Below are 15178 nucleotides of genomic sequence, written 5' to 3' on the forward strand. Positions count from 1 at the left end.
TGTTAATCTTCTGGAATCATGAGAGGAACTGAAGAGTCATCACCAGTAATTTGGACACATCTTTTGCAGACTTGCAATGAATGGCCAATTTCCAGCATTAACGGATGAAATGCTGGGAAGCCTAAGGCTTGTAGGCGACTCTTTGGGACCTTTGGTATAGAGAATGACATCTTTAAATACAGTAAGAGGAAAAGCAATGGTTTTGAGGCTGCAAGACAGAATTAAAAAGACAGCAATATAAAGCAAGCAGGATAGCCAGGTCTAGGTCAGAACTTCTGGAAGGTTGGAAATAGTCTCCTAGAGAAGACTTGAAAATTCAGAATTCTTGCCCACCCTGCTTTGCTGGTGCTCTACAGTGCACACCACTGGTGAATATGGCATTACCCTGGTACCATGTTTGTTAAACAAAAATCCAAGAAGTAGGAGCAGAAAGTAGAGCTTGGAAGACAGGGGACCTTATGGTGCTTAAAAAGATGATGGTCAGAGTAGCCCACGCAGTCTGCAATGCATTGCAGACTTACCACGTTCTTATCACACTCCCCCCTGCCTGCAGATCTTGCTAGACTTCATCTGGAAGTTTCTGGTGTAACCCAAACTTTACCCTGTGTTGCTGTTGCTGTTGTCGCTTGGGCTCTGAAAGAATTTTTGAAGTGTGGCAAGCTGCAGAGAGCAGAGTATGCAGCTGGGAATTGATAGGGGCAGGGAAGTTGTGCTTTTGGGGAGGTGGGTGAGTTATGAGCTGTAGAGATCTGGTTTATATCCTTAGTTTGTAATAAGTTGGTCAGGCATAGCAGACAATGGTGTCTCAAGCTGACACCTACAAAATGTTATTAAAGAAGTGGTTGAGTCACAGGCAGTGCAAGTCCTCACTGCTGTTTCACTGCTCTCAACAGAGTAGATTGCTCTTAGCAGCACCTGTTTGAACTAGGAGGGCAACGGCCCATGCGAACACAGTCCACAACAGACTGGAGGACACACAGTGCAGCTCTGAGGTCAGACCTGGCACTACCAGGAAAGCGTTTGTTGTAGAAGAGAGCCTTAGTGAAAGCCCCTTAATTTTTTTCCCCTGTATGCTTAATCAAAATAAAACTATAAGTTTCATAATATAATCAGTGACAGTAACAATTCTCAGCATGAACTCCTAGAGCTTTACAAAGTGCTGTCATCACTGTTTACTTACACAGAATCACAAAAAAAAAAAAAACAAGGGAAAGATCTTTAATTTAAAATTCAGGTCCTTTGAGAACCATTGTGCTTCCTAGTTTCTTGTTCAATGTTTTCTTTAGTGGTGATACGTAAACATGGGAACTATTATGCTTAGGGTGTGCAAATACCAAGGCTTAAGACCTATCTTTATTGACCTGTTTTGGAGAACCCACCACTATAGCACTGGCACCAAAGCAGCAGAAAGTGCTACCCATTACACTCCGTAGTGCCAGCAGTTTGATTTCACAGGGGACAGTTCATTTCTGAGGATTGTTTTTCCTACCAGTTAAAGACATTGTAGGTCCAGGAAAGATTACATCAAGGTCCCATCTGCTGCGTGGTGTAAGGAGAATTATCAGAAATAACTGTGCCAACGTCTAGTCCTGCCTGTTTCACTGCCATGAAAACTGTGACCCCATTCTGTTAGCTGTGACCACAGCATTATAATGTGTGTTCTCTATAGTAATACCTTCTTGTCTTCTCTGGTCTGTCCAGGGGTTTGGGCCACGGAGCCTTTGGTGAGGTATATGAAGGTCAGGTGGCAGGGATCCCCAGCGACCCCACTCCCTTGCAGGTGGCTGTGAAAGTAAGTGACAGCGTATGAGTTATCATGATGGTTTCATGCACCTTCCACCTAAGAGTCCCAATGCATTATAAAAATGAAGATGGATTAAACATTTCTGTAGCACTGAAGGATGTGTTTAGAAAGGTTGCTGTTCTATTGCAACACTTCCATCCATCATAATGATGGTACAGCTTGTTACATATGGACTTTCTATAAAAATAAGTTGATTGTAAGTAGTAAGTAGACAAAGATTTCCTATACAGCTGCAGTAGACTACAAGAATGAGAAATAAGTCCACCCTCTGTCCATTCTCTGCACGCTCTTCCTGGTGTGGTAACCTGTCCAAAGCCTTTGAGTCAAAGGGACAGAAGTCTTAATGTGGCCAAGAGCAGCTGGTATATACATCAAAGAGGCTGTGGGCAGGATTCTTTCCATTACAGGATGGATATGCACTGCGTGCATAGCTAAATCCTAAGGGACCCTGGTAGGGTACTTCAGGCCTTCAGAAGCTTGGCTAGCTTGTTTTCTCCTAGAGGTTACATAACAGCATAATTCTACTGCTGGTTATAGTTCCTAGTTTTGATGGGAGGTAGTGGTATTGAACTTTCTGAGAGCTCAGGAGCTATGGTCTCATTTCTTCTCCTCTACACAGTAGAGTCCCATATATCAGCGCTATTCCCTTTGCACTCTGTTGTATTTCCTGCACTGGTAGGAGGATGACAGTGTGATTGACGGACAATGCATCCTGATCTTTATCTTTCAACATGCTTCATGGTCTAGTTTATAATGGTCTAGCTATTATTAGAATGAGGTTTCTTTTGGAGAAACAAGGATCACTGCAAACGATGTTAGTGCTTTTGATTGTGTCAGGTGTTCTACACCTGTCAGTTTAAACATCTCCTTGTCAACCTGTTCTTTCTTTTTCAGACATTGCCAGAAGTGTGTTCGGAGCAAGATGAGCTGGACTTCCTCATGGAAGCTCTCATTATTAGGTGTGTATGAATAAGATGAACAAAGACTTATATAGGCCTGCAAAGCCCAACACTATAAGAAGAAAAGGTGCTTTGGGAGGTGATGTCCACAGTGATCAATATTTTACAATAGGGATAGGCATTACTATCCTATTCTATACTTCTTACAAATGAAGAAACTAAAGGACCAGATGATTAAAGGCAACATTTTCACAAAGGTCCACACTAGTTTTCATTATCCAAATTCAAAATCTTTAGGGCCAGTTTTCAGAATTGATAATAAGATCATAGAATCATAGAAGCGTAGAATCATAGAAGCATAGAATCATAGAAGCATAGCTTCCTGGGTTGGAAGGGACCTCAAGGATCTGTTGTGGTTTAGCCCGGCTGGCAGCCAAACACCACACAGCCGTTCACTCACCCTCCCCCCTCCCTCTCCGGGATGGGGGAGAGAAACGGGAAAGTGAAGTCTGTGAGTTGAGATAAAGACAGTTTATTAAGACAGGGAAAAGAATAACAACAATAATAATAATAATAATAGTATTACTAATAATAATGTGTACAAAATAAGTGATGCACAATGCAATTGCTCACCACCCGTTGACCGATGCCCAGCCTATCCCCGAGCAGCCGGCCCCCCCTCCACCCCGGCTAGCCACCCCTATATATTGTTCAGCATGACATCAGATGGTATGGAATACCCCTTTGGCCAGTTTGGGTCAGCTGTCCTGGGTCTGTCCCCTCCCAGCTCCTGCTGCATCCCTAGCCTGCTCGCTAGCAGGACAGAGTGAGAAGCTGAAAAGTCCTTGGCTTGGTGTAAGCACTGCTCTACAACAATTAAAACATCAGCATGTTATCAGCACTCTTCTCATCCTAATCCAAAACATAGCACCCTGCCAGCTACTAGGAGGAAAATTAACTCTGTCCTACCTGAAACCAGGACAGGATCATCTAGTTCCAGCCCCCTTGCCATAGGCAGGGATGCCACCCACTAGATCAGGTTGCTCGGGGCCTCATCTAACCTGGTCTTCAACACCTACAGAGATGGGGCATCCCCAACCTCTCTGGGCAACCTGTTCCAGTGCCTCACCACCCTCTGAGTGAAAAATTTCCTTCTAACCTCTAATCTAAATCTCCCCTCTTTTAGTTTAAAACCATTCCCCCTTGTCCTGTCATTATCTACCTGAGGAAAGAGTCCTTCTCCTTCCTTTTTATAAGCCCCCTTTAGTTACTGAAAGGCCACAATGAGGTCACCCTGGAGCCTTCTCTTCTTTAGGCTGAACACCCCCAGCTCTCTCAGCCTACCTTCATAGGAGAGGTGCTCCAGTCCCTTGATCATCTTTGTGGCCCTCCTCTGCACCTGCTCTAACAGCTCCACATCATTCTTGTGCTGGGGGCTCCAGATTTCTCTCAGAGACCAGAGCATGAGGAAGAAACAAACTTCAGGAGTTTTGGTTTGACTGTGAAGAGATGCCATTGACACAATGCTGCTGTCATTTCATATGTCAGTGACTGTGTCCTAGAATCCAAGGAAATAGTTCCCTATCACATTAAGGCCTGGAGAACTTAGGAACTATTAGCACTAGGCCTTGAGGAATATCCCTTCAATAAGCTGATCTCTGTATCAGTATGTTATTTGGAACAACTTTGCCCTATAACAGCTTCTACCCCAGGATAGGGAACGTAGGGATAAACTCTTAACAGACATTCTCTGCTTCCTATGACCCACAAGTCTTGCTGCAGCACAAAAAGGATGCAGAATATAGGAAGCTACTCCTTCAATCCACTCCTCCTCCAATCTCCATTTCTGCACTGTGCAGACAGATGGAGTGCAAGGGTAGCACTTCGCCTTTATCGAGTTACTATGACTTTGGGATTTGTTACTTATTCTGAAAACAAACACACAAACAAATAACAAAAAAAAACACACAATTCCCCACAGCAAAATATTTCGATTATTTTCTATAATTGTGCTTTTTGGATCAAAGCTGATCCATTATTGAGCCTCCCTGTCTCCGCAGCAAGTTCAATCATCAGAATATTGTGCGCTGTATTGGAGTGAGCTTGCAGGCACTGCCCCGTTTCATCCTGCTAGAGCTTATGGCTGGAGGTGACCTGAAATCGTTCCTGAGAGAGACACGGCCTAGACCGGTAAGAAAATTGAATTGTATTTAATAAGCTGATGACACAAGGCAAATAGGTAACTATAAAAGGACTGATCCATGCAGCTACTATTTCCCAGCATTTTAGAGAGTCAGAGTTTTTTATTACTAGAAGGGCTGATCTGGAGGCAGGATATAGTCTGTATCTGTCATATAGGCAACAAATGTTGTTGGGGTTATACAGAGGAGCCTCATGCCTGGACTTTGCTAGATAGCATTGCAGACACTATCTAAAGAGTAAAATCAAAGTCTTATATATATATGTGTGTGTGTGTGTGTGTGTGTATATATATATATATATATATATATATACATATTTTAAACTCTGCTCTTACCTTCCTGTGGATGTGATTGCTGAGCCACTTTCCATCATCTATCAGTGGTCATGGTCAACCGGAAAGGTCCCAGATGACTGGAGACTTGCTAATGTGAAGCCCATCTATAAGAAGGGTTGCAAGGAGGACCCAGGGAACTACAGGCCTGTCAGCCTGACCTTGGTGCCAGGAAAGGTTGTGGAACAGCTCATCAGAGTGCAATCACACAGTATGTGCAACACAACTGGGGGATCAGGCCCAGCCAGCATGGGTTCATGAAAGGCAAGTTCTGCCTGACCAACCTCATCTCCTTCTAAGACCGGGTGACCCACCTGGTGGATGAGGGAAAGCCTGTTGACGTAGCCTACCTCGACTTCAGTAAGGCCTTTGACACGGTCTCCCACAGTATTCTCCTAGAGAAGCTGGCAGCCCATGGCTTGGGCAGGTACGCTCTTTGCTGGGTTAGAAACTGGCTGGACGGCCAGGCCCAGAGAGTGGTGGTGAACGGAGAGAAATCCAGCTGTCGACCAGTCACCTGTGATACTCCCTAGGGGTTGGTGTTGGGGCCCATCCTCTTTAATATCTTTATTGATGATTTGGACGAGGGAATTGAGTGCACCCTCAGTAAGTTTGCAGACAACACCAAGTTGGGGGGAAGTGTTGATCTGCCGGAGGGTAGGAAGGCCCTGCAGAGGGACCTGGACAGGTTGGGTCAATGGGCAGAGGCCAATGGGATGAGGTTCAACATGGCCAAGTGCCAGGTCCTGCACTTTGGTCACAACAACCCCATGCAGTGCTACAGCCCTGGGGCAGAGTGTCTGGAAAGCTGTGCAGAGGAAAAGGATCTGGGGGTGCTGGTTGATGCTCGCCTGAACATGAGCTGGCAGTGTGCCCAGGTGGCCAAGAAGGCCAATGGCATCCTGGCTTGTATCAGGAATAGTGTAGCCAGCAGGACCAGGGAGGTGATCGTCCCCCTGTACTCTGCTCTGGTGAGGCCGCACCTCAAGTGCTGTGTTCGGTTTTGGGCCCCTCAGTACAAGAAGGTCATTGAGGCCCTGGAGCGTGTCCAGAGAAGGGCTATGAAGCTGGTGAAGGGCCTGGAACACAAGTCCTGTGAGGAGTGGCTGAGGGCACTGGGGTTGTTTAGTCTGGAGAAGAGGGGGCTCAGAGGAGACCTTATTGCTCTCTACAACTGCCTGAAAGGAAGCTGTGGGCAGCTGGGGGTCGGCCTCTTCTCACAGGTAACTAGTGACAGGACTAGAGGGAATGGCCTCAAGTTGCACCAGGGGAGGTTTGGGTTGGAAATTAGGAGGTATTTCTTCTCAGAAAGAATGGCTAGGCATTGGAATGGCTTGCCCAATACAATACAATTCACTCATGTGGAAAATTGTCACTTTATGACAGCCAGGCCTACTCTGTAAGTTTCAGATTCAAGCTTCTCCATGGGTCCAGAAAACCCCAGCCCTGAGGGGTTTCTCCATTCCATTTGTAATGAAGTTCATATCTATTACAGGATATCTCCTTCCCCCTCTTCTGGAGAGAGGCAGTCCTGGTAGATCCAGAAATGCCTGAAATAGGAGCATTGCAGAACTGTCCATTCTAGGAAGTTCAGTGCTGTTTTTTCTCACTCATAGCAAAGCAATCAAAGAACAACTCTGGAAGATAAATCCTAGTTTCCTGTTGTGTTGTGCAGCCTATTGCACAGAGCAGTGATTACACTGAACAATACACAGAATTTCATTCACCTTTAGCAAGATTCAGCCTCACCAAGGAAGGTGTCACATTAGTGACACATTAGTGCTTCTAGCATGCCCACTGCTCTGAGCATTGTCCATTCATCCAGGGAGCAAAAGGTGTAAGCAGCTGTGAAGTGAATTCTTTGGTGTCTCAAGGCTGCATCTCTTGCAAAATGAATCCAAACCCTTCATTTTTCAAACAAATTACATGGCTAAAGCATCCTTGGGTGGGCAGTCACATCTGTTTTAGGGCTGTATTTAGCAAAATAAAAGGTGGAAGGAATTCATCCAAGGAGGGAGAGAGGAAGGAAAAAAAAGAAAAAGAAAGAGAGAGAGAAAAGCTATGTTGTCCAAATCAGCTTGTGTTTTCAAGGTACAGGCTGCCTTGCAGTATAGCTCAGGTCTGCAGTTGATTGCGCAGTAAAGAACGGGGATTTTTGCTCAGCTTTCACTTCAGGTTTTTGAGCCTTGCTCAGATGTAGAGAGAATGGGTAGTCTGAGGTATTCATTTCCCCTTGGTTGTTCCCTGAAGGGTGGGGGGGTGGGAGGGGAAGGCACCTGCATCCTCTGTTCCTGTAGCTCTGTTGGAGCTGGTGAATCACTTCAACTCAGAGAGGTGAAAAAGACGATTCTCCCCTCCCCCAGACAGTGTTTGATGGGTGGGGGAGAGGCTTTAATGTTTTTAGGAAATGGTTATGCTGCATAAAGAAAGGTGGGGGGATAACAGTCCAGTTTTTTAAAGAATCACTTAAGTATATATATGCAATGAAGTATGCTGAGTAAACAATAACATATAGGCAGGTGATGCGTAGTCACAAACCATTTTGGTTTATGATACCACACTGAAAAAACAGGCTTTGTTCACACAAAGATGCAGGATATTTCAATTATTTCATTAGTCAAGCACTGAGGCCAGGTCTTTCCTAACCTCTTTAGAAAACATGAGGACTTCTTTAGGTTTAGATAATGTCCAGTATTTAACTATTGCCTGCAGAGCTTGCTGCAGAGCATGGACTTATTTTCAGTCCCACTTATTGGTGCTTTAGAGCAGGTGGCTCAGCACCACGTCATTCTGAGTAGTGTTTCTTTACAACTACAGCAGACAGGCTGGTAGGTCCAGCAGTCACTATTACTGGGGAACTGGTGCTGGTTTGTGCATCAGCAGGAGAGACCCATGCACAGGTGTGCCTTTTGAGCACTGGCAGAATGGTAAGTGTCCACAGAGAGAGAGAGGGTGGGAGAGGTTTGTTAGTCAAATATCTAAGGCCCCAGATAAACACTTAACTAGCAAATAACTGCTGTGGAATAAGATATCACTGCCACCCAGCTGTTTGTTTTATGCCCTCTGGCAGAATTAGTTCCCTCCTCCCCCGCAGGATTGGCCACAGGGATCACTGGTTAACACCTCAGAGCAGAAGCTGGTGGTTTGGCTTCAGCCCACTATGTGAGCTGTTGCTCAGCCTGCCCTTTTCACAAAAGCATCTGTCCCCTGCTGGCTAAGGCCATAGACTTCATCAGAGGCAGAAGCAGTTAGCAGCCCTCATCTTCCATAGCCATTGGCTAAGCAAACCTGTGTCAGTGCTCTGAGGGGCAAGATAAAACCTACACAGATGTGTAGGAGGAAAAGAGTAAATGTGACTCATGCCATTATACAAAATGTCATTCTCATTGTTGAAGGTGACTTTACAGAAGAGCTGGAAATGATATAAGGAAAGTGTTTGAGGACCAGTTCAGGTGACATACCTCCTCAAAAAAAAAAAATATCGTGCTGAAAATTCAGAAGTGTCTCCCATGAGAACTGGGGGAAATCCATTTGTGTCTTGCAAAACAGTGGGAGATCCTTAAAGGAGAACCCTGATGGAGCTGGGAAATTGCATCCAGCTGTTCTGATTCTGTCTGGGATTTGAATGACATCATGCCTGCACATCCTGTGTTGTATCAACGACCAATCATGCTGTGTTCTTGCTTTTAAGCCGTATTTGTCTTTTGTCTTTTGGTAGAATCAGCCTTCCTCCCTCTCCATGCTGGACTTGCTCCATGTGGCTCATGACATTGCTTGTGGGTGTCAGTACCTGGAGGAGAACCACTTCATTCACAGGTGGGTAAAGGCATCTATGTCAGCAAGGGCGTGACTTGCAGACAGACCAGAATGACTCATAATGCTCTGTTTGATATATTTATGTCCTGCTGCTCTCTAGTGGCTCAACAACTTTAAGCAAGGTAGATAAAATCAGAATACTAGAAGCAATTAAGAGAAATGCTGCTGTAGATCAGGTTGCAAAGGTTTGTAGTTTTATCAAAGATCCTGAGCTCTTTTCTTCAGTGCCTGCACTTATGCAGACAGGTTGATTACTTGGCAAAGGGAAACACAATCTTGTGACAGAAGTCTTCAAAGCCCTCCCCGTTGTGAATTTTGCTTAGTGTCTTTTTGTTCATCCTGGAACCCTTTTCTCCTCCCTCTTGAAGAATAGCTGTACAAGTGCAGACAGAAGTACAACACCTTGTGACTACTGTTACCTGCTCCTGCAGAACAGAAGGGAGGTAAAGATATCAGTTTTTCTCTGGCTCCCACTAATCCAGTACTGCTGTTATTCGTGATGAAAGTGCATGGCCACTCTGCCTACATCAGAAGAGCCCAGTACCAGCACGTGGCTTTGCAAGGGGCTGTGAAGCTGCTATGGCCAGACTGTAGTTCACTTTTCTGAGTTATCCACAAGGGGTGCCACCATGTTATTCAGATTTCAGGGTGTACTTCAGCTCAGCAGAGATGGAGATGGAGCTTTACCTGCATGCACAGATTCAGGCCAATACCTGTCTTTAAAACGCTACCTGCTTGTTGTTGTTCTTCCTGTCTCTGATAGTATGATGCTTGTTTGACAACATTTGAACTGGCATGGTAGGAACATGTCAGTGGATCACTCCCGAGACATCTTGATGCTAGGACTGGTACATTGCTGAAATCAGCCACACTGCGTGCAACTCCCTGGAGAAATTAAGTGAAATTTAAGGAGGAAGTTTTTAAGGAGCAGAACTGCTCAAACTGTTGGGGGAGATTACAATTTGGGACGTCTCTAGTTACCCATAAACACTGACTTTTCCAGGTGGTCTCTGCACCTCAGGAAAATAGGTACTATTCTGCAAAATTGTTAAATGATTAAGTGATTCTTTTCTTGTTCTTGCTTTTCTTGCCTTTCCTTGTAGGGATATTGCTGCCAGGAACTGCCTCCTTACCTGTCGAGGGCCTGGAAGAGTGGCTAAAATCGGAGACTTTGGCATGGCCCGGGATATATACAGGTAACAGCTAAAGCCAAGGGTATTCACAAGTGGAAGCTCACTAAAATGAGAGATGAGCAGTGTTCATGTAGGAGAGCAAGCTCACATGCTGCTCTGTTTAACTCTAGAAAGACAAGAGTGGAGACACCCAACCCCAGTGAATCCCACCTAATATTTTAATTGTTTTTTGCCTTCACCTGTATTTGAACTGTGTTTTGGAGACTTTTCACATTCCCTGAGAGCTTTCTTCTGTGTAATGAAGTCTTATGGCCATGGAAGGCTTTTTTCCTCCCTCTTGTACTCTATCCACAGTTTCTTGCCTGTACTTTCTCCACGCTGAATAGGACTAATGTGTCCTTCTGTTTTGTGGCCGCAAATCTTTCTGAGCTTAATCTCTCTGATACTATCCCTCCCCCTTTGGTTTGGTGTCTTCAGTAAAATCAGTAAATCAAATCAGTAAATAAAAAATCAAATCAGTAAAAAAAAAAAAATCAAATCAGTAAATAAAAAATTTTTTCAGTAAATCTCCACAATTTCATGCAGGTAAATGAGGAAGGTGCAGAGGAAGGTTAGAGAAATGTAATCACCCAAACTGGAATTCAGCCAGGACACAAGGTTAACTACTCTGATGCTGCAAGAATCATCAGGAAGCCTTTAATGACCATGAGCAGCCAGGGCTGCAGTTTGATATCTCATCCTCTAAATAGCACCTCTAGAACTGCAGCACCATGTGCTGCTCTGCTGGGGAACTGATTTGCCTCTGACTCAGAGGAAGAAAAGCATTGTACTCAGTCACACACATTGTTTATTCTAGAGCTTCAGCTTCTCTTTTTCCTGCTTCGGGATTCTTCTGTGCAATTACTAAGCCAGGCCTGGCTCTGCTTAGCCTGAGGTCTGCCAGTATGACAGCCCGAGGTGATGCTAACAGAGTGCTACTTTCAAAAACCAAGTGTATTAGAACTGCTTTTTTTTTTTTTTTTTTTTCCCTACCTCCCTTTTCACAAAGAGACCCTACCCTGCTCCTCTGTCATATCGGACTCTGCTGGGAAAAAGTAACATCTGTCACACACATACAGTCAGCAGAACCACCTGTCAAGATGAATGCTTTGGTGCTGAGTTTTCAGAGTTGCCTTTGAAGTTTGCACGTTCCAGTGCCTGAGAACACCCTTCAGATGCTCAGGCTGCATAGTTATGAACAGTGATACTGGCTTGCATGAGCAGTCTGCTGTAAGCACCAGCACAGGATTTGGGGCTTGTAGGTTTTATTTTAAGTGAAAATCACAAAACAACTGAAATACTTTCTGTCTCAGGAGCATAGGAAGTGATTTTTCTATCTACTGCCCCAGGTAATAATGGCCAAACATTCTCCTTGTTGCTCGTTGGTCTTAATAAGGGTTTTGGATTCCACTTGCAGTGCTGTAGACTGGGTATATTTGGGAAAAGCTTTGTTTATTTTTGATACGGATGCTTGAGGTGACGACTTGTGAGATGAGGTGGAGATCCTGTTGTGGCTGAAAAATGCAGGATAATAGCTTTGCCAGCAGCAACTTACTATGTGAATAAGTCACTTGAGTATGGACATAGATAAGGATAATTCAGGTTCACTAGATCAAGCCTAAGGTGAGGGAGATTGCAAAGCAGTCCTTACATGGCCTGCCCATTTCCACTGTTTTTGTGAAAAGAAACAGGCCTCTTCAGCATTTTCTCTGTCATTCTGCTTTGCCTAAATTAGTCTGTCCTCCAGCTGATAATGTTAATATTCATAGTTATACAAATTGTGAATTAATAACATTTTCTGAATTCACAGCTGACTCTTTGTTTTTCTTGTTCTCTGCAGAGCCAGCTACTATCGAAAGGGTGGGTGTGCAATGTTGCCTGTCAAATGGATGCCTCCCGAGGCCTTCATGGAAGGGATATTTACATCAAAAACAGACACATGGTTTGCTTCCTTTACTTCTTCATCTGTGTGCGTGCATGTGTGTGTGTCTATTGTAACTTGTTTTGTAAAGTCTGAATATTTTGTAAAAAACACGTTTCTTTTCAGTTTGCCTTTAGAAAAAAAAAAAAACTGATCTTGGAGAACATGAGGGAACAGAAAGGTCGTCAAAGGCAGGTACTGCTAGGGAAGCAAGCAGGCAGGGAAGGAAGAGTGAGGCAGATATAGGCACTGCTGTAGAATCTTACAATGGCTTGGGTTGGAAGGGACCTTAAAGATCGTCCAACTCCAAACCCCTGCCAAGGCCCCATCCAGCCTGGCCTTGAACACCTCCAGGGATGGGGCATCCACAACTTCTCTGGGCAACCTGTTCTAGTGCCTTACTACCCTCACAGTGAAGGATTTCCTCCTAATGTCTAATTTAAATCTGTCCTCTTTTAGTTTAAGACCATTCCTCCTTGTCCTGTCATTATCTACCTGAGTAAAGAGTCCTTCTCCATCCTTTTTATAAGACCCCTTTAAGTATTGAAAGGTCGCAAGGAGATCTTCCTGGAGCCCACTCTTCTCCAGGCTGAACACCCCCAGCTCTCTCAGCCTTTCTTCATAGGAGGTGCTCCAGCACTCTGATCATCTTTGTGGCCCTCCTCTGGACTCAGGACTTCTTTGCAAGCCACACCACAAGCTCAGGACTGTGCTGTTAGCTAGGGAAAGTTTTCCTACTTTCCTACTCTCTGAGGTACAGATGGGAACTTATGGGGATTCACTGGCATAGTTCATGAAGTGGAGCTTACAGAAGACGAAAAGGTTGTTGTTAGTGTTCAGGCACTGCTCTGCTCAGTGTGGCTGATGTCTCAGAAAAGCATAGTCTTTCACATTTGTTACATCTAGTTGAGCAGTGCTGAGTAAAAAAGCAAAACAACCAGATTTACGTACTTATATTGTAGACTCAACTCACTTACCAGTCAACTATTAGCATTCATAAAATGATTCAAAATCTACCTTTACAACTATAGAATTTAGTTATGTCCAAATCCTGCAGCAGTGACTTCCACACATTGAGCATAGGCTGCAAGGAGCGATGCTGACTGTGCTGCATTACCCCTCAGTGATGATGATGGTCATTTCTGTATCCTTCATTTTGGTTTCCTTCTCTTCTGTATTCAGGTCCTTTGGTGTACTGCTCTGGGAGATATTCTCTTTGGGATACATGCCCTACCCTAGCAAAAGTAACCAAGAGGTTCTGGAATTTGTAACCAACGGAGGAAGGATGGATCCACCTAAAAACTGCCCTGGCCCTGTGTATGAGATTTTAACTTTGATGTATTCATGCAAATACATTTCCAGTTTGAATATTGTTCTCTAGTCAAAAGTTAATGACTTTTGAGATTGATCTTATCTTGGATGATCTCCCTTATTGAACTTGATTGCCAATGACTTCTCTACCAGTTAATTTTTCTGTCTTCTTTGGAGAAGAATTCAGGACCCCTTTGAAAAGTACAGGTTACTGTTTGTTTGGTCAAAGGTCATGCAATATTTCTGTCCTAGATTGACTGTGAAACTGCAAATGTGTAAGCTTGTTCACAGGTAGGAAAAACTGGGTTCCATTATCTGTGCCCCTGCCTACCTTTAAATAATTGCCCAAGGGATTTCAGGTGAATGGGTTATTTCTCTAATGGGCTGTGGATTTCACCCCACTGGTGGCCACATTTCAGTAGTTACCAGTACATCGGGTGTCTGACTCTGGGGAATGCAGAGTACTCTTTATTAATTAGAGTGACAACATGTGCTTATGGTTTCTAGTCTGCAGTGACTAGCTGTTAAATATCAACAGGACTTGCCCTTTATGAGATCTCTTGTTCGGCTCTTTCAGGTATCGCATTATGACCCAGTGCTGGCAGCACCAGCCTGAAGACAGGCCAAACTTTGCCATAATACTGGAGAGGATCGAGTACTGCACTCAGGTATCAGTGTTCATTCATCTCCTATGAGATGGGTGAAGAGGTTTCCAGTTGATGAAGAGTTTAGGCAAGACAGAGTGTGAGATGAGAAGGTGGCACTGCATTACTGCAGTCAGCAGTCCAGGAAGACTGATGTCAGCCTGGGACCAGCTGATGGGACATTTGCCCCATCAGGTGGTTGATCCCTCTGTCTTTCACTGCCAAAAGGACATAAGCTTACACAGCTCTACAAATAGCAGACCAAATAGTTCTCCTTCTGCTTATGAAGACACAGATTTTTTTACCACCATTTTTAGCTGACTAGTGTGGAACAGAATAGCTCGGAAAACATTTTGCTGCCTGCCTCAGTATGCGTTTCTTGTGTCACCTCATGCAATTATTCTTCTCAGTCACCTTGCTTTCCCTCACTCTTTGGGAGGCTTGATCAGTTTTTCATGAGCGTTTGGATCCTGGGATTGAGAGGCAGTGTTTTCTGTTACCTATAGATTGCTCTGGTGTCTAGCAACAGTTAGATTGCCCAGATCACCATGTTACTCTCAGTTTAATTTTCACAACTGCTTAAATAGCTCAAAACTTCTGTATTTGTGGATTTGGGCTTCAAAGGGTCTGTCAGTGCTGTCTTTTGCCTGCATTCTCACTCCTCCCTTGTTGAGTGGAGGCAATACATTCATGGCTGAAACTTTCTCAATATTAACTGAGAATGTTATGAACTTTGAGACAATAGAGATTCCAAAACAACATTCCCACAGGAAATTTGGCTGGACATAAAAAAAAAAATATGTTTTTCATTGGTTTTGTGCTCTCTGCTGTTCTGTGGTAAATTCTAGGGTTGCTATTTTTTTTTAAGAGTCCAATTTTATGGGTATCCCATTGTCTCTCATAGCTAATTACACTTTGTCAGCTTCCTCTACACCTGGAATGTAGGTTGTAGATGGTTTGGGAAAGGTGGTCTCTGATCATAGCAATGACAGTTGTCAGATGTCTCAGGTTTTTAATTGAGTCTGAGTATGCATGATGGCAACAGACTTGGAGAAATTCTTATTTGTCTCTCCTGCAG

General features: G+C 44.2%; 1 protein-coding gene across 6 annotated transcripts in view; it reads left to right on the forward strand.

Moving 5' to 3' along the window:
- The window catches only part of ALK (ALK receptor tyrosine kinase), a 313946-nt gene that overhangs the window by 291486 nt on the left and 7282 nt on the right, over nucleotides 1-15178 (forward strand). For all 6 annotated transcript variants that reach the window (XR_005818022.1, XR_005818023.1, XM_040550717.1 and 3 more), the window contains 8 exons: nucleotides 1702-1792; nucleotides 2699-2763; nucleotides 4764-4893; nucleotides 8955-9052; nucleotides 10156-10248; nucleotides 12065-12166; nucleotides 13328-13462; nucleotides 14034-14124. Coding sequence is in view for 4 of the 6 variants with exons in the window: in XM_040550717.1 (XP_040406651.1) it covers nucleotides 1702-1792; nucleotides 2699-2763; nucleotides 4764-4893; nucleotides 8955-9052; nucleotides 10156-10248; nucleotides 12065-12166; nucleotides 13328-13462; nucleotides 14034-14124 (805 nt within the window). In the remaining 2 variants the exon portion in view is untranslated. The remainder of the gene's footprint in view (nucleotides 1-1701; nucleotides 1793-2698; nucleotides 2764-4763; nucleotides 4894-8954; nucleotides 9053-10155; nucleotides 10249-12064; nucleotides 12167-13327; nucleotides 13463-14033; nucleotides 14125-15178) is intronic.

This window comes from Cygnus olor, chromosome 3 (assembly GCF_009769625.2).
Source record: "Cygnus olor isolate bCygOlo1 chromosome 3, bCygOlo1.pri.v2, whole genome shotgun sequence".
Classification (NCBI taxonomy): domain Eukaryota; kingdom Metazoa; phylum Chordata; class Aves; order Anseriformes; family Anatidae; genus Cygnus; species Cygnus olor.